Genomic DNA, 19,708 nt, shown 5'->3' with positions numbered 1-19,708 from the left:
ATACAGCAAAGGCGGTCCTAAGGGGGAAATACATAGCCATCCAAGCCTCCCTCAAAAAATTTGAAAAATCCAGAACACAGCAGCTGTCTCTACACCTTAAAGAACTAGAGAATCAAAAACAAAGCAAACCAACTCCACATGTAAGAAGGGATATAATCAAGATTAGAGCTGATATCAATGAGATAGAAACCAGAGAAACAGTAGAACGTATCAATGAAACTAGATGTTGGCTTTTTGACGTGGAAGGAAAACTTCCAGACTCTTTCTATGAAGCCAGCATTACCCTGATCCCCAAACCAGGCAAACACCCTACCAGAAAGGAGAATTTCAGACCAATATCACTGATGAATATGGGTGCTAAGATTCTCAACGAGATCCTAGGAAACAGGATCCAAGAGCACATTAAACAGATTATCCACCATCACCAGGTGGGATTCATCCCTGGGCTACAAGGATGGTTCAACATTCGCAAATCAATCAATGTGATAGAACAAATTAATATGAGAAGAGAGAAGAACCACATGGTCCTCTCAATTGATGCAGAAAAAGCATTTGACAAAATCCAGCATCTGTTCCTGATTAAAATGCTTCAAAGTATAGGGAGAGAGGGATCATTCCTGAACTTCATCAAATCTATCTATGAAAGAAGCACAGCATATATCATCATCAATGGGAAAAAGCTTGCAGCCTTCCCGTTGAGATCAGGAACATGACAAAGATGTCCACTCTCACCACTCTTGTTCAACATAGTATTAGAATTCCTAGCAACAGCAATCAGACAACAAAGAGAAATAAAATGTATCCAAATTGGCAATGAAGAAGTCAAACTCTCTCTCTTCGCAGATGACATGATTCTTTATATGGAAAACCCAAAAGAATCCACCCCCAAACTACTAGAACTCATAGAGCAATACAGCAACGTGGCAGGATACAAAGTCAATATACAGAAATCAGTGGCTTTCTTATACACTAACAATGAAAATACAGAAAGGGAAATTAGAGAATCGATTCCATTTACTATAGCACCAAGAACCATAAGATACCTGGGAATAAACCTAACCAAAGAGGTAAAGGATCAGTACTTGAGGAACTACAGAACACTCATGAAAAAAATTGAGGAAGACACAAAAAGATGGAAGACCATTCCATGCTCTTGGATCGGAACAATAAACATTGTTAAAATGTCTATACTCCCTAGAGCAATCTATACTTTTAATACTATTCCGATCAAAATTCCACTGGTATTCTTCAAAGAGCTGGAGCAAATAATCCAAAAATTTGTATGGAATCAGAAGAGACCCTGAATCGCTAAGGAAATGTTGAAAAACAAAAATAAAACTGGGAGCATCACGTTACCTGATTTCAAGCTTTATTACAAAGCTGTGATCACCAAGACAGCATGGTACTGGCATAAAAACAGACACATAGAGCTGTGGTATAGAATAGAGAGTCCAAGATATCCACCCTCAACTCTATGGTCAATTAATCTTCGACAAAACAGGAAAAATATACAGTTGAAAAAAGACAGTCTCTTCAATAAGTGGTGCTGGGAAAACTGGACAGCTATATGCAGAAGAATGAAACTCGTTCATTCTTTTACACCGTACACAAAGATAAACTCAAAATGGATAAAAGACCTCAATGTGAGACAGGAATCCATCAGAATTCCAGAGAACATAGGCAGTAATCTCTTCGATATCAGCCACAGCAACTTCTTTCAAGATATGTCTCCAAAGGCGGGGCACCTGGGTGGCTCAGTGGGTTAAGCCGCTGCCTTCGGCTCGGGTCAGGATCTCAGGGTCCTGGGATCGAGTCCCGCATCGGGCTCTCTGCTCGGCAGGGAGCCTGCTTCCTCCCTCTCTCTCTCTGCCTGCCTCTCCCTCTACTTGTGATTTCTCTCTGTCAAATAAATATATAAAACCTTAAAAAAAAAAAAAAAGATATGTCTCCAAAGGCAAAGGAAACAAAAGTGAAAATAAACTTTTGGGATTTCATCAAAATCAAAAACTTCTGCACTGTTATGCTGAAAATAAATAAATTAATTTAAAAAAAAAAAAAGAGGCAACCCACGGAATGGGAAGAAGATATTTGCAAATGACAGTACAGACAAAAGGTTGATATCCAGGATCCATAATGAACTCCTCAAACTCAACACACACAAAACAGGCAAACACATCAAAAAATGGGCAGAAGATATGAACAGACACTTCTCCAATGAAGACATACAAATGGCTATCAGACACATGAAAAAATGTTCATCATCATTAGCCCTCAGGGAGATTCAAGTTAAAACCACCTTGAAATATCACCTTACACCAGTTAGAATGGCCAAAATTAACAAGACAGGAAACAACATGTGTTGGAGAGGATGTGGAGAAAGGGGAACCCTCTTACACTGTTGGTGGGAATGCAGGTTGGTGCAGCCTCTTTGGAGAACAGTGTGGAGATTACTCAAGAAATTAAAAATAGAACTTCCCTATGGCCCTGCAATTGCACTCCTCAGTATTTTCCCCAAAAATACAGATGTAGTGAAAATAAGGGCCATCTGTACCCCAATGTTCATAGCAGCAATGGCCACAGTTGCCAAAATGTGGAAAGAACAAAGATGCCCTTCAATGGTCGAATGGATAAGGAAGATGTGGTCCATATACACTATAGTATTATGCCTCCATCAGAGAGGATGAATACCTAACTTTTGTAGCAACATGGACTGGACTGGAAAAGAGTCTTCTGAGTGAAATAAATCAAGCGGAGAGCTGCAATTATCATATGGTTTCACTTCTGTGTGGAGCATAACAAATAGCATGGAGGACATGGGGAGTTAGAGAAGAGAAACAAGTTGGGGGAAATTGGAAGGGGAGGTGAACCATGAGAGACTATGGACTCTGAAAAACAATCTGAGGGTTTTGAAGGGGCGGGGGCGGGAGGTCAGGGTAGCAGCTGGTGGGTATTATAGAGGGCACGGATTGCATGGAGCACTGGGTGTGGTGCAAAAATAATGAATACTGTTGTGCTGAAAATAAATAAAAAAATAATTTTAAAAAAAGAGTTTAAGGAATCAATCCCCTTTATACTTATATCCAAACCTAGATACAGCTAGATACCTCGCTGTAAACCTAACCACAGAGGATATGTTCTCTAAATACTACATAACACTTATGAAAGAAATTGAAGAAGACACAAAGAATTGGAAAAACTTTCCACGCTCATAGATTCGAAGAATAAATATCATTAAAAGGTACATGCTACTCAGAGCTACTTATGTATTCAATTCAATCCCTATCAAAATACCATCAACATTTTTCAGAGATGGAACAAATAATTCTACAATTTTTTTGGACTCAGAAGAGAGTGCAAATAGCCAAAGAAATGTTGGAAAAGAAAACCAAAGCTGAGGGATCACAATGCCAGACTTAAAGCTACATTACAAAGCAATAATCTTCAGGACAGTATGGTACTGGCATCAAAACAGATACACAGGTCAACAGAACATAACAGAGAACCCAGATATGGATGATCAACTCTATGGACACCAGATATGGATGATCAACTCTATGGACAGCTAATCTTTAACAAAGCAGGAAAGAATATCTGATGGAAAAATGACAGTCCTTTCAATAAATGGTGCTGGGAATATTAGACAGCCACATGTCAAAGAATAAAACTGGACCATTCTCTTACTCCATACAGAAAATTAAACTCAAACTTGATGAAGGACCTAAATGTGAGACAGGAATCCATCCAAATCCTAGCGAACACAGGCAGCAACCTCTTCAACTGGGGCCACACCAGCTTCTTGCTTGATATATCTCCAGAGACAAGGGAAACAAAAACAAAAATGAACTATTGGGACTTCACCAAGATAAAAAAAAATTCTTCATAGCGAAGGAAATAATCAATAAAACTAAAAGGCAAATGCAGAATGGGACAAGATATTTGCAAAGGACATATCAGATAAAGGGCTAGAATCCAATATTTATAAAGAACATATCAATCTCAACACCAAAATAACAGATATCCAGTCAAGCAATGGGCAGAAGACATGAACAGACATGTTTCCAAACAAGACAGAAATGGCCAACAGACACAAGAAAAAATGCACAACATCACATGGCATCAGGGAAATAGAAAGCAAAACCACAATGAGATACCACTTCACACTAGTCAGAAAGGCTAAAAGTAACAAGACATGAAACAAGTGTTGGAGAGAATGCAAAGCAAGGGAACCCTCTTATGCTGTTGGTGTGAATGAAAGCTGGTGCAGCTTCTCTGAAAACAGCATCGAGGCTCCTCAAAAAGTAAAAATAGAGCTACCCTAGGACCCACTATTATTATAATTGCATTACTAGGTGTTTACCCCAAAGATACAAATGTAGTGATCTGAAGGGACAACTGCACCCCAATGTTCACAGCAGCAATGTCCACAATAGCCAAACTGTGGAAAGAGCTGAGATGTCTATCAACAAATGGATGGATAAAGAAGATGTGGTATATATATATATATATACACACACACACACACACACACACAATGGACTATTACTCATCCATCAGAAAGGATGAATATTTAATATTTACATCAACATGGATGGAAGGGGAAGGCATTATGCTGAACTAAGTAAGTCTATCAGAGAAAGACAATTATCATATGATTTCACTCACATGTGGAATATAAAGATCAGGACAGAGGATCAGAGGGTAATGGAGGGCAAAACTGAATGGGAAGTCAACAGAGAGGGAGAGAAACCATTAGAGACTCTTAATTATAGGAAACAAACTGAGAGTTGCTGGAGAGGAAGGGGGTAGTGGAATGGAGTAATTGGGTGATGGGCAATAAGGAGGGCATATGATGTGATGAGCAGTGGGTATTATATACAACTGGTAAATTATTAAATCCTATATCTGAAACTAAGTATTTCCTATATGCTGGCTAATGGAATTTAAATAAAATTTACAAAAAACCAGATGGAGGAGATAAAAACATACCATGCTTAGAAAAACAAATTTAAGAATGGTAACTGATTTCTCATTGGAAGTAATGCAAGCAGAAGACAGTCAAGGAATATACTTAAAGAACTGCAGACAAAAAGAACTGCCATCTTAGATCCTATATGCATCAAACATATTCTAAAAGCAAAATATTTTATTTTTCAGAAGTTACAATACTGAAAGAATTGTATTAGACATACACTACAAGAAATTTTTAAAGGAAATCCTTGAAGGAAGAGGATTTCCTTCCTTATGAGTGAAGACATAAAACTTTTTTTTTTAAATTTATTTATTTATTTGACAGAGAGAGAGAGATCACAAGTAGGCAGAGAGGCAGGAAGAGAGAGGAAGGGAAGCAGGCTCCCCGCTGATCAGAGAGCATGATGTGGGGCTCGATCCCAGGACCCAGAGACCATGACTTGGGCCAAAGGCAGACACTCAACCTACTGAGCCACCCAGGTGCCCCAAAGACATAAAACTTTTTATATTTTCAGGTTTTCTAAATGATAATTAGGTGTTTAAAGACAGTAACAATGTAATATAGAACTTAAACATATGAAGAAATAAAATACACAATAATACACAAATGAGTGGAACGAAAAAATAAGTACACAGACTATTTTAGGGTTCATATACTATGTGTGAAATGGTATAATAATACTTAAAGGTAGACGTGTTGAGTTAGAAACCGATCATAAACTTAAAATGACTAATAAAATAGTTAACTATAAGAAGCCAACTAAGGAGATAAATTAGAATAAAAGGCATACTCAAAAATCAAAAGAAGGCCAAAAAAAAAAAAAAAGCGAGAGACAAAAGGAAACAAGATGATGAACTCAAAATCCAACCATATCAATCATCATGTTAAGTGCATACAGTCTAAACACACTTATTAAAATTAAAATTGCGGGACGCCTGGGTGGCTCAGTTGGTTGGACGACTGCCTTCGGCTCAGGGCATGACCCCGGAGTCCCGGGATCGAGTCCCACATCAGGCTCCCAGCTCCATGGGGAGTCTGCTTTGCTCTCTGACCTTCTCCTCGCTCATGCTCTCTCTCACTGTCTCTCTCTCTCAAATAAATAAATAAAATCTTTAAAAAAATATATTATTAAATTAAAATTGCTAGACTGGATTAAAAAAGTATGTATTAAAATGAATAAATAAAGCCAATAGTGAATGTGGAGAAAACGAACACTTGTACAATGTTGGTGGAAATTTAAACTGGTTCTACCACTATGGAAAACAGTAAGTTTTCTCAAAAAATGAAAAAGAGCTCGCGTATGATTCAGGAACCCCACTTCTGACTGTATACCCAAAGGAATGGAAATCAGAATCTTGAAGAGATATATGTACTTCAATGTTCATTGCAGTGTTACTCACAATAACCAAGAGAGGACCTAAATATCCACTGAGTAAAGATAATGTGGTATATACATACAATGAAAAAAATATTCAGCCTTAAAGAAAAAAAAATTATGCTCTTTGCAATAATACTGATGAATCTGAAAGATACTATGTTAAGTGAAGTAAGCCAGAGACAGAAGGACAAGTGTGACCTTATACCATTTATATGAGGAATCTAAATAGTCAAAATCATAGAAGCAGAGAGTAGAATGGTGGTTGCTAGGGATTGGGGGCTAGGGAAACACGGTAGTATTAACCTAGTCAAAGGTTACAAAGTTTCATTTATAAGATGAATAATTTCTGGAGTTCAAATGTAATAATGTGTTATACCCTGAAATCTGTTCTGAGAGTAAATCTTAAATGTTTTCACCATACATTCACAAAATGTTAACTCTGTGAGATGACAGATATTAACTAACTTTATTGTGATGATCATTTTATATATTAAAATCACTGAAATATATACTTTAAATTCAAAAAATTATAAATTATATTTCAATAAAATTGGGGAAAATAGTGAAACTTATAAACAAAAAAAGTGAAGTTTCAGTTATACAGGATGAATAGGTCCTAGAGATCTACTGTATAGCTAGTACCTATAGTTAACAATATCATATTGTATACTTAAAATAATGCTAAGAGAGTAATTTTATGTTAAATGTTCTTATCACAACAAAGTAACAATAAAACAGTTGGGTGAGAAGAAACTTTTCGAGGTAACAGATAGGCTTATGGCATAGATTGTGGTGATTGTTTCATGGATCCATAATTATCTTCAGAATCATCAATATGCATAAATTAAATATGTACAAGTTTTGCGTGTCATACTTCAATAAAAAGGTTTTTAAAGGACTAAAGCCCGATATTTATCAAAAGTTTAAAGCCTTTCAAAATAAATTTGATTATCTATTGTTATTATCTCAAAAATGATATAACATTTAATAAATATTTTGAATCAAAACCTTAAACATAAAAGAACACTGTTTATATGGGAAAATGTTACAATATAGTTTAATAAAATGTAAAACAAAAGTTATATGGAAATTTTAAAAAATAAAATAGAATTGAGAGTGGAAATGAAATGAGATACTAAGGAAAAAAATTCTATCAGAGGGCAGGAAGAGTGGGAAAGGAGCAAAAATAGATAAAATAGAAACACATAACAGGATGGTAGCTGTACATCAAATTAAACAATTACATTACCTGTAAACGATCTAAGGACTCTACTAAAAGGCAGATATTGCCAAAATGAAGCACAAGCAAGACCCACATATTTGCTCTCATCAAGGAATCCACTTTAAAGACACAGACTGCCAAAGGACAAGGATGGAGGAAAGATAAGCAATGCAAACCATAATAAGGAAACTGAGGCAGTCATGTGGATATTAGGGAGGGCACATATTGTATGGAGTACTGGCTGTTTTACATAAACAATGAATCCTGCAGCACTGCATCAAAAACTAATGACGTACTTTATGGTGACTAACATAACACAATAAAAAAATTTGACTCTGAAGGCCAATAAATTATCAAAATCAACAAATTATCAAAAATAAAGATAGACATGTCATAACGTTAAAGAGCTTAATTCTTCAAGAAGATGTACAAATCTTAATCTGTTTGTACCTAATACCCAAGCTTTAAAATGTATGGAGGCAAACATTTCTTCTTATCAAATTAGATTTCCCAACTGATTTTAAAGTCATCTACACAAAAACCTGCATATAAATGTTTACAGAAACTATTCATCATCACCAAAACAAACAAAAAAGAAACAACTAAGATGTCCTTCAAGAGATAAATGGAAAAATGAGCTGAGGTATATCCATTTAGTGGAATATTATACCATAATATAAAAGACTGAGCTTCTAATCCATTCAACCAAATGGATTAATCTTAAATAGATATCACCAAATGAAAGAAGATAGTTGAAAAAGTCTATACATGCAACACACTAAACATATGATGTCTGGAAAAGGAAAATCTATGGACATAGAGGACACATTAGTAGTTGCTAAGGGTCTGTGGAGGGGGAAGTGGTCAAATACAAAGAGAACTTTTTATGGAGATGGAACTGTAGGGTAGAGTCAAGAGTTCTGTGTTACGAATCCAGAGACTCATAAATGTTCAAAGGCTTGATTAAAAATAGAACTTCCCTATGACCCTGCCATTGCACTACTGGGTATTTACCCCAAAGATACAGATGTAGTGAAAAGAAGGGCCATCTGTACCCCAATGTTCATAGCAGCAATGGCCATGGTTGCCAAACTGTGGAAAGAACAAAGATGCCCTTCAACGGACGAATGGATAAAGAAGATGTGGTCCATATACACTATGGAGTATTATGCCTCCATCAGAAAGGACGAATACCCAACTTTTGTAGCAACATGGACAGGACTGGAAGAGATTATGCTGAGTGAAATAAGTCAAGCAGAGAGAGTCAATTATCATATGGTTTCAGTTATTTGTGGAGCATAACAAATAGCATGGAGGACATGGGGAGTTAGAGAGGAGAAGCGAGTTGGGGGAAATTGGAAGGGGAGGTGAACCATGAGAGACTATGAACTCTGAAAAACAATCTGAGGGTTTTGAAGGGGCAGGGGGTGGGAGGTCGGGGTACCAATTGGTGGGTATTATAGAGGGTACGGATTGCATGGAGCACTGGGTGTGGTGCAAAAATAATGAATATTGTTATGCTGAAAATAAAAAATAAATTAAAATAAATTAATTAATTAATTTTAAAAAAAGGCTTGATTCCAATAATTTTACCTTTAAGAACTTATCCTGAGAAAGCAATTAGAATTTTTAAAGATGACTTTTATATGTTATTTTTTTAAAATATTTTATTTATTTGACAGAGAGAGAGATCACAAGGAGGCAGAGAGGCAGGCAGAGAGAGAGAGGGGGAAGCCGGCTCCCCGCTAAGCAGAGAGCCTGATGCGGGGCTCAATCCCAGGACCCTGGGATCTGAGCCAAAGGCAGAAACTTTTACCCACTGAGCCAAAGGCAGAAACTTTTACCCACTGAGCCACCCAGGCGCCCCTATAAGTTATTTCAAATCACATTTCTTTTCAACTGGGAAAAAATACTTTATATTTTCTACAATGTGGGAATTAAGTATTTTATTGATAAAGTAGAACATAATGCAACCATTTAAAATCAAGGTTGCAAGTTATATGTGACAATGAGGAATGTTCATGATTCATGTTTAGAGAAAATGAGCACTAAAAAAAAAAAAAAAAAAACCCACACACCTAAATAAACAGTGTGATTGGAAATTAAATATAGGGATATGAGAGACCTAGACATCATCTATCATATTGATGATTTAAGCCTGGATGTTTCAGAGGATGCAAATGATCACATTGGCAGAGTTGGTATTTACTATAACAGAAAATGTGTTAGTTTTGGAGATACTAAATTTGTGGTACAGTGATGTCTTCTGATACATGTGAAATCTTAGAATTAGAGGTGTACACTTAGGCTCTTTCTCATAAAGATGCAACGTCACTTGAACATATTAAACCTGCTAGCAGGAGACTCTAAGAAGAAAAGAAATTTCAAATGATGGATTTTTAGATATTATCTACAAGAAAAGGGTAGTGCAAAAACAGATAACGAGAACTGTACTGGAAGTACTGGCCAAAGAGTCATTTAGGAATGCTCTAAATTCATGTGTTTGGGAAGGCATAAAGATTCACCTTAGCTCTAATCATTAATTTAAAATGTGCCAATTTGGGCATCTGGGTGGCTCAGTGGGTTAAGCCTCTGCCTTCTGCTCAGGTCATGATCTCAGGATTCTGGGATCGAGGTTGCATCTGGCTCTCTGCTCAGCAAGGAGCCTGCTTCCCCTTCTCTCTGCCAGTGTTTCTCTCTCTGTCAAACAAATAAATAAAAATTTAAAAAAAATAAATAAAAAATAAAATGTTCCAACTTGTAGAAGATGAATCAAGGACAGTAGGAGAGGTGTTAGACAAATCATTTGAAAGTATGTTCTAAAACTGCACAGTACAATATGAGTCAAGAAACTAATTCCTCAAGAATTCTTTCAACCTATCTAACAATTTAGGATGCTGGACTAGCTGATTTCTAGTGCTCATATGAGCATCAAAATTCTACATGAGAATAAGAAAACTTTCTTTATCCTTTTATATTCTGCCCTTAAATACAAACTAACCTCAGGGAAGAATATCAAAGCTTCACCCAACAGAAATTTTTTTCTAAAATTTTCAACTAAAAAAAAATTAAATTTTTGTGAGTTTACTTTAAGTCTCTTCACTAGAACCCACTCTGTAGGATAGAGTGCTTCTACTGTAAAATGGTTTTCATTGCCCTACACCAGAAGCCTTGCCTTGGAAACTAAGCATGTGGCTTTTTTAGAATTATTAAAATACCAGGATGTTGCATTGCTATGTATCATGCAAAGGCACAAATATCTTCTCATCAGTTTTTGACTCTCCTGGGACCTAAATGGTGCTAAACCTTTCCTGAAACAGAAGGGAATAACAAAGCTATTCACTGCTTTTCTTTCCACCATGTTACATTTTTGTCCAACAGGACAAAGCATTTCCACTAGTCCTGCTCCTTTCTCCATTTGAAATCCTCAAGATGATGCACTGTAACTCTGTGCACAAACTCTCTCACATAATTAGCCCTAATGCAGGTGATTTCTACTACCACAAATACTCCTCTGGGTCTCTTGGTTACTGCAATCCAGTGATGATCACTAATTAGCTTCTGACCATTTTAATGGATTTTCTTAGATCTATGTGCTGAAGATACTTCAAGGTATAAATGATGGAGATTTAAGTCTGGAAAGACATGCGTTCCCCTACATTTGCACCCCACCCTGTGGATCCTGAAGAATGTTGTTTCTTCCAGTTTGGACAATATCAGTCTAGAGACAAGAACAGTCCTGTTGTCCTCCTAATTTGGCCACAACAGAGAACAGGAGACAGACGATTGCCCTCACCCTTTCAACTAATCTTTGACTATTTTATGTCCATTTTGCCTATTAGCTGCTCAAATATCTAAGTCTCAGAAGCAACTGAATGCCACATTTATTTGCTAATACCAGGATGGGTTTAGCCTTTTAACTGAATATAATTTTATTTCAGTACAACCTTTTATATTTGTGTCGTTGAATTAACTTTTGGGGGTGGGTCATGCTTTCAAAACCCAGAGAATTAGATAATATTAGAATTATGAAGGAGATTTATTCCCTCTTTTTTCGGAAGAGACATGGAACATTTTGAAGGTATGTGATTTGCCTAAAATTGTGAATTTATTTATTGAGAGGCAGAATTTGAATAGATATTTTGTATAACTCAGGCTACTACTTCTTTTATACTCCACAATGTCTTTGAATATCATCTGTTGATTTGGACTTCAGGCTATTTTAAAACCTATAATTAGAATGCTCTTTGTTAATTCATGTCTAGAAAATACAAATAACATGAAAATCAAAGTATCTTGTTTGATATATATCCTTCTTGTGAAAAAATAAAAAAAAAGAGGATAGCCCATATATGATTATCTTTTACAATCTTATTAATACTGTGGTAAATTCCTTATATTGCTATTACACAAAATGTTTGATTCATTTATTTGATGATCATATAGAACACATTATGAGAAACAAGGGACAAAGTTCTTTTCTTTTTCTGGGCCCCCAAGAAATTCCACTTTGAATGAAGTGGAATTGAGATGAAGGGAAGAAAAAGCCTAAATATTCCCCAAACATGGTTTAGATAAAATGATGCAATATTCTGATACCTCTCTTTAAGGGCCCCAAATCACACAATGATTACTACCCTAAGTGATACTTCCTAAAAAAATTCTTGCTGATCTTTAAACAAAACTTATATGAAATTGTTGCAGATTGTTGCTGAAACTTCCCCTTATGAACAATGCTTAAATCTCTGAAGAATTTCATCCAAACTTTTGGACTTATCGGAGGAAGTTAAGTTGAAAAAACATTTTCCTAACATATGAGGTTAAATATGCCATACTTGAAGGATTAAGAAATAATCCTCCTCCTGTAATCCTGAGTTGCCAATGATTGATACTGATTTCTAGAGGTCTCTGAAAGTTATTTGTAATCATCTAGTTTACTGCTATCAAAAACAGAAGACAGCTATAGTTAGGCAGAATTCTTTATAAAACTGTGAAACAGGAAATATTGCTTTAGCATGTCCACCTTTTTGTCTGCTCTCTAGATTCCTGAGGGCTCCAAGTACTACCCCAGCTACTCCAGACCTAAATTCAAATACCGCATTCAGCCTTCTCTCACCTCTATGAAGACAGTCCATCCTGGCTACGGACACCCTCACTCTATTTCCTTCTTATTTAAAAGTAAACTTTATGATTCATCTCTACAGAGTCAGGTCTGTTTTCTTAGGAGATGTGGAAGTAACAACTGAATTCTTACTAAGCATTAATGACTATAAATTACAGGTTATATCTGCACGACCTATTTCATCTTAGGTAAGTGAAAGTGCTTTGTTAGTATCCTTACAAAGACCACACACTAGCATTTGTCTCTAATGAGTATTACATTTCTGATCAGGATTTAGAGAGGGTAAAGGCAGTGGCAATGCCAGAAAACTAGTGAAAGATGAATCTTGATCTGAGAGTGTTTGCTGGCCTCTTGTAACCAATACTTTTACTTACTTCACTTAATCCACCAGTCATAATACCAAAGATAAAAGTAGTAGGAAAAGATTTATTTGACAGAATTTCAAAAAGGAGGGACCTGAGGGCCACATAGTATAATCCTGTATGTATGCATTAATTTACTTTTAAAAACTATAAGAAATGAAAGATTGGTCTTTAAAGAACACATCTACTACTTAGAAACTCATTCTTGGATGAATCGAGTCATACAATCTTCGAGCATGTAAAATTATCAGAAAATACTGATTGAAACAACACATTATTTTATTATCTTTAAAGACTTTGTTTATTCATCTGACAGAGACAGCAAGAGAGCACAAGCATGGGGAAGCAGCAGAGGGAGAGCGAGAAGCAGGGAGCCTGACTTGGAACTTGATCCCCAAACCCTGGGATAGATGCTTAATCGACTGAGCCACCTGAGCAACACTATTTTTTTTTAATTTTACTTATTTATTGAGAGAGCAGATAGGATTGTGGAGAGCAGGAGAAGGAGAAAGAGAGAGAGATAGAGAATCCTCAAGTAGATTCTTCCCAGCATATGGAGCTGTATGTGGGCTTGATCCCATAACCCTGAGATCATGGCCTGAGCCAAAACCAAGAGTCAGATGCTTAACTGACTGGGTCACTCAGGTGTCCTTGACATAGTTGTTGTTGTTGTTTTTTAATAATTTTAAGAGCTTTATGTTTTCACTTTTTATAGCAGTTTTACTTGGTGTAAAAAGACAGCCTATTTCATTTAAAAGGAATGTGCTAGCCAGTGATAAAAGATGAGGACTCACTAACTTCACTAAAAAAGGGATGAGTATTTCTAAGTGATCTCTCAGGAGGCAAGTTGCAAACCTAACTGTTCTATCACCAGTGCACAGCACAGTGCCCTGAGAGGGTGCACACGTACTTACTTACAGACCCAATAACCTTAAAAAGAAAGCATTTATAGCAAAACTAAAGAATTTCTATTTAGTGTACACTTATTTCTAGTTTCTGTTGCTCATCATGCTTGTCTTCTATATCAAGAAAACCAGCTCTTGACTGAATCAATGTGCCTACTATTTTCCTTCATGGAAAACAGGGTGTTTTCTTTTTCTGCCTCTCCCCCCCCCCCAAGAAGCCACTGGCATCAAAGCATAGAGCTTTGAAGATTTATTGGGAGGATGATTCCTGTGGTGACTTTCTCACATAAATGAATTATGTGTTTTATTTCAAAGATACCAAAAACTCTTCTGCCACCCCTTTCTGCTGTAACTCTAGAAGGTCTCCCTGAGAGAGTCATTCCCCATGCTTAATTGAAGGCTTTGCTGTTTCTGATAGGACACATAGGAGCCCCTATTCGTTGGTCTTGCTGGGTATCATTTCCTTGTCTGTGTCTAGGCATTGATTACAGTATTTGTGTTAAGGAGTCTGAGTAAGGGTGTTTCCCAGGGAGCATAGGCCATTCTGTGTACCTGGAGTTAACTCAAAAACTGGCTACCAAGAAATGATGAGGAAGGGAGAAACACCAAGATGAATGTGGTGGTTTCTCAAAGACAAACTTACTCCACTGCATAATTTTACCTCCAGCCTCTTCTGATTTCAGACTTTGTCGGTAGTCTCTTCTGAAAATACATGAGCCATAGTTTTTATATAATTGGTGATAATATGTGAATTATTTGGGGGAATTTTCAAGACAACTGGAGATTTGAAATATAGGGGTGAGTCCCTGAATTTGGTTCCTGAGAGTTAAAATTATTTATCACATGCCCTATCTTTATGTGTAAATCCTCCAGTGAAACTCAAGGAAACACTAGGCAATTTGCAATTAGATTTAAGAAGACATTAATATAAAAAAACTGCAAATAATTAGAAATCAGTAAAATAAAAGACACTCCCTTCCAAAGGAGTGATTTAGATATATATATATAGAAATGTCTTTACATTTCACATTTTCTTTTTCTTATTCACTATACAATGTTTCCAAGTTCTAGATTGCTTATAAAAGTATAAATAACATAAAAGGGAGAAAGTGTTGATAAAATAGAATATACAATAACTGAACAACAAAAAAAGAAACAATGATTTCTTACTATGAATACTACTGTATAATATAACTATAATTTTTAAAAGCCTCAACAAATTAAATAAAGTATTAGTCATAATTCAATAATACATCTGTGGCTATTAGCAATAGCTGAGGTTAATGAAACTTAACATCAGGGAAAAGCTCAAAAGAACAAATGTACTCGATTCTTTCATAAAACAGAACTCCAAGGGGCGCCTGGGTGGCTCAGTGGGTTAAGCCGCTGCCTTCAGCTCGGGTCATGATCTCAGGGTCCTGGAATCGAGTCCCGCGTCGGGCTCTCTGCTCGGCAGGGAGCCTGCTTCCTCCTCTCTCTGTCTGCCTACCTCTCTGCCCACTTGTAATCTCTCTCTGTCAAATAAATAAATAAAATCTTTAAAAAAAAAAAAAAAAAAAAAAACAGAACTCCAGGAAGAGATGAGTCCAACTCTAGAAAGAGTTCCAATAAGCTCTAGATCTTTGGGTTTTGCTAGGTTTTGTGTTTTAGTTCATATAATTTATAACGGAGCAGAGAAGGGAATAAGACCTAATCACTCAAAGCAATGATTCTGCTTATGAGTTCTCAAACCATGTAATGGTTTCTCATTATCTCTTGAATTTTTTATTAATAAATAAAATATGCACAGAAGTACATCTGGCAGATCTTGCACATCTTGTAAGTTTTCACAAAGCAAACACTTGTACCTATCAACCACATCAAGCAACAGAACATTACCAGCACTTCAGAAGCCCTTCCTGTCACCTTTCTATCCCTATTCCCCTTCCAGGATAACCACTCCAGGCGCTTTTTAAATATCATGTATCAGTATGGCCTATATTTTAACTTTATTTAAATAGGTTCATATAGTATACACACTTTTTTGTCTCACTTTTGGGATCAACGTTGTCGATCCTATCTTCCTCTGTGTTAGCCATTCAAAAAATTGTTAGACTTTATTGTAAAAAAATGGTTCATATTTTGTTTCTGTAATTTCTTAGACTGGATTTCTATCATGTCAAGAAAACATTTCAGATTTTCAATTTCATTTGTAAAGCAAGTAGATTATATTCCTCAAATTCATATAACTGGATATACCAATGTCCAAAATCTCAAAACTCTCTCTTCCATCCCTCTTTATTACTGTTATTATGCTGTCTGTATAATTTTTAATGATGCATGAAAATTCAGATACATAAGTATAAGCAGAAATTGGAATCTCTAAGGAAGGACGTGAAACTGGGAAATGAAACCCATGCTTACTGACTGATCTGTGTTTCTCTCCTATTCAGGTAACAAGATACATTCCTCCCAAAGTCAATGAATGAGACAAATCATTCCCGGGTAACCGAGTTTGTGTTGCTGGGGCTCTCTAATTCGCAGGAGCTCCAGCCTTTCTTGTTTCTCATATTTTCACTACTTTACCTAGCAATACTGCTGGGCAACTTTCTTATCATCCTCACTGTAACCTCAGATTCCCGCCTTCACACCCCCATGTACTTCCTGCTTGCGAACCTCTCTTTTATAGATATATGCGTTGCCTCTTTTGCTACCCCCAAAATGATTGCAGACTTTCTGGTTGAGCACAAGACTATTTCATTTGATGCCTGCCTGGCCCAGATTTTCTTTGTTCACCTTTTCACTGGCAGTGAAATGGTGCTCCTTGTATCCATGGCTTATGACCGTTACGTTGCTATATGCAAACCTCTCCACTACATGACAATAATGAGTCGCCGTGTGTGTATTATACTTGTTCTCATCTCCTGGCTCGTGGGGTTCATCCATACTACTAGCCAGTTGGCATTTACTGTTAACTTGCCTTTTTGTGGCCCAAATCAAGTAGACAGTTTTTTCTGTGACCTCCCTCTAGTGACAAAGCTGGCCTGCATAGACACTTATGTTGTCAGCCTACTTATAGTTGCAGATAGCGGCTTTCTTTCTATGAGCTCCTTTCTCCTCTTGGTTGTCTCATACACTGTGATACTTATCACTGTCAGGAACCGCTCCTCTGCTAGCATGGCAAAGGCCCGCTCCACACTGACTGCTCATATCACTGTGGTCACATTGTTCTTTGGACCATGCATCTTCATCTACGTGTGGCCCTTCAGCAGTTATTCTGTTGACAAAGTCCTTGCTGTGTTTTACACCATCTTTACTCCCATCTTAAACCCAGTTATTTACACTCTAAGGAACAAAGAAGTGAAGGCAGCCATGTCAAAACTGAAGAGTCGGTACCTGAAGCCTGGTCAGGTTTCTACAGTCATAAGAAATGTTCTTTTCTGGGAAACAAAGTAAACTTATACACTGTAACTACTGTAGCCTTGACTCTAGACAATTATAAATGGAATCACTATGATGTTAAAGTAGATCATTTTGACCAGCAGAAAGGGTGGATCAACTTGATTGATAGAGTAATTAAAATAATAAAACCCAAAGATTGGACCTTACTGATATTTAGAATCTCTAGCCTTATTTGTGTGTCCTATATCTATTTTGTATTTTTTTATTAAAAATTTTTTAATATACAGCCCTTGAATACATTGAGAAGTGGCATTTACTCATATTTAATAAATAAACTGTACCTCTTCCTCTCAAAACTCAGATGCCAATTATGGAGTAATAGGTATATTTTCCTATACAATAGAGAAAATAGATCTGTTTACATATACATGACGCACCTAGATAAGACTACATTTCACACAGTGCTAGGTAAATGAACACATGAAGCCAATTCTATTATTGGTGTTAATGTTACAGTAACATGTAAAATAGCAAGGCTATCCAGCAAAGGTATTTATAGTCAACACTTTCACAAATCCTTCTTCAATGTTGCTTCTTAATACATATTATTCATGGAAATAACTAGCTGAATAAATTTATTCACCAGAGTATGCTGCCTTTAGTTGGGGTAATTTCTGTTAATTTTTATAAACAGACTGTATTTATTTATTTGAGAGAGAGAGGGAGAGAGAGAGTCCAGCATGAGCAGGGAGAAAGGCAGAGGTAGAGAGAAAGAGAGAACCAGAATCTCTGCTGAGCAGGGAACCCAAATTCAGGGCTAGATCCCAGGCCTCAAGAATCATGACCTGACCCAAAGGCAAATGCCTAACCCAATGAGCTACCAGGCACCCCTAAATTTATGTTTAATACTGATAAAATAATCTGGAGAACTTCATAGATGAGTTCTTTACCACTTGTCATCTTGATTATAGGAGTCTGAAAGTTCATATAAAACACACTCTCTCCATAGGTATTCATAATTCCTGTCTTCTCAGATAAGGTAGTTTTTTTACATTTTAATAGTTGGTAGAAATAATCATTTTCCTATGTGGACTTAGCTATAATTTTATTTTTATATTGCATAATGCAGGTCCAGAAAATGACAGAACCCTATTTCAAGAACTTTGGGATAGCAATGAAATGCCTCTTCCATGATCACTCATGAAAATAAGGATTTCTAGGAATCCTCATTATAGCTTATTTTAGACTTTTACTCTATTTTTATATTCACATTTTATTATATTCACAATTTTCCAATATTTTCTACTGTATTCTATTTTAATAATCTGTTATAATGTTACCTGTTTCCTAGACTCCAATCTTTAGAATCTCCTAAAGGAATTCTACAACTATTATTACTGAAATAAAAATTAAGTTCTCATTTTTGAACCAGAGGGTACCAATTTATTATTGACCTAAAGGCAAAAGCAATTCCATGAGGGACATTTATAGTGGATACAGGGCCACATACAGAAAGTAAAAAACATCTTTGTGCTATTCCTTATGTTCCACATAGGAGTGAAATTGTATGATAATTTTCTTCCTCTGGTTGACTTATTTCACTTAATATAATCCCCTTGGGGTTGGGGAGATTGGGTAACTGGATAATGGGTATTAAGGTGGGCACATGTTGTGATGAGCACTGGGTGTTATATGCAACTAATGAATCACTGAACACTACATCAAAAACCAATGATGTACCACATGTTGGCTAACTGAACATAGTAATAATAATAATAAAAAAAGTAGAAAACCATCAAAAAACAATCTAATCTTACACCTAAAAGAACACCAAAGGCCAAAGTTAACAGAATAAAGGAAATAATAAATATTAGAGTAGAAATAATGAAATATAGAGAAAAAAAACAAAACAAAACCAGAAAGGTTCAATGAAACCAAGAGGTAGTTCTTTGAAAAGATAATTAAAATTGGTAGATGTATAGCCAGACTAATCAAGAAAAGAGAAAGAACACAAATAAATGAAATCAGAAATGAAAGAACAGTATCAGCTGATACTACAGAAGTACACAGGAGTATAAGAGGATACTATGAAAAATTATATGCTAGCAAATTGGACATACTAGAATAAATGGATACATCCCCAACAAACATATACTGAATGTCCTAAAAACATTTTCCAATGCTGAAAAAGGAAGAAATTAAAAACCTGAACAAAACAACTAGTAGTAAAAAAATCAAATCAACAACCCCCAAATTCCCAACAAATAAAAGCCCAGGACTTGATGGATTCACAGGGAATTCTAACAAATATTTATAGAGCAGTTAATAGCAGTTAATATTTATAGAGCAGTTAATAGTCCTCAGCCAGT

At 36.2% G+C, this 19,708-nt stretch overlaps 1 protein-coding gene across 1 annotated transcript; it reads left to right on the top strand.

Moving 5' to 3' along the window:
• Positions 1–16,366: 16,366 nt before the first annotated feature.
• Positions 16,367–17,393, top strand: LOC122893181 (olfactory receptor 4K15). Its single transcript, XM_044230046.1, has one exon. It carries the CDS (start codon positions 16,419–16,421, stop codon positions 17,391–17,393), a length of 975 nt encoding a protein of 324 aa, XP_044085981.1. The 5' UTR covers positions 16,367–16,418.
• Positions 17,394–19,708: the final 2,315 nt, after the last annotated feature.

This window comes from Neovison vison, chromosome 13 (genome assembly GCF_020171115.1).
Source record: "Neovison vison isolate M4711 chromosome 13, ASM_NN_V1, whole genome shotgun sequence".
Lineage (NCBI taxonomy): Eukaryota > Metazoa > Chordata > Mammalia > Carnivora > Mustelidae > Neogale > Neogale vison.
Note: the sequence above shows the minus strand (reverse complement) of the source record. Positions and strands in the feature narration are given on the sequence as shown.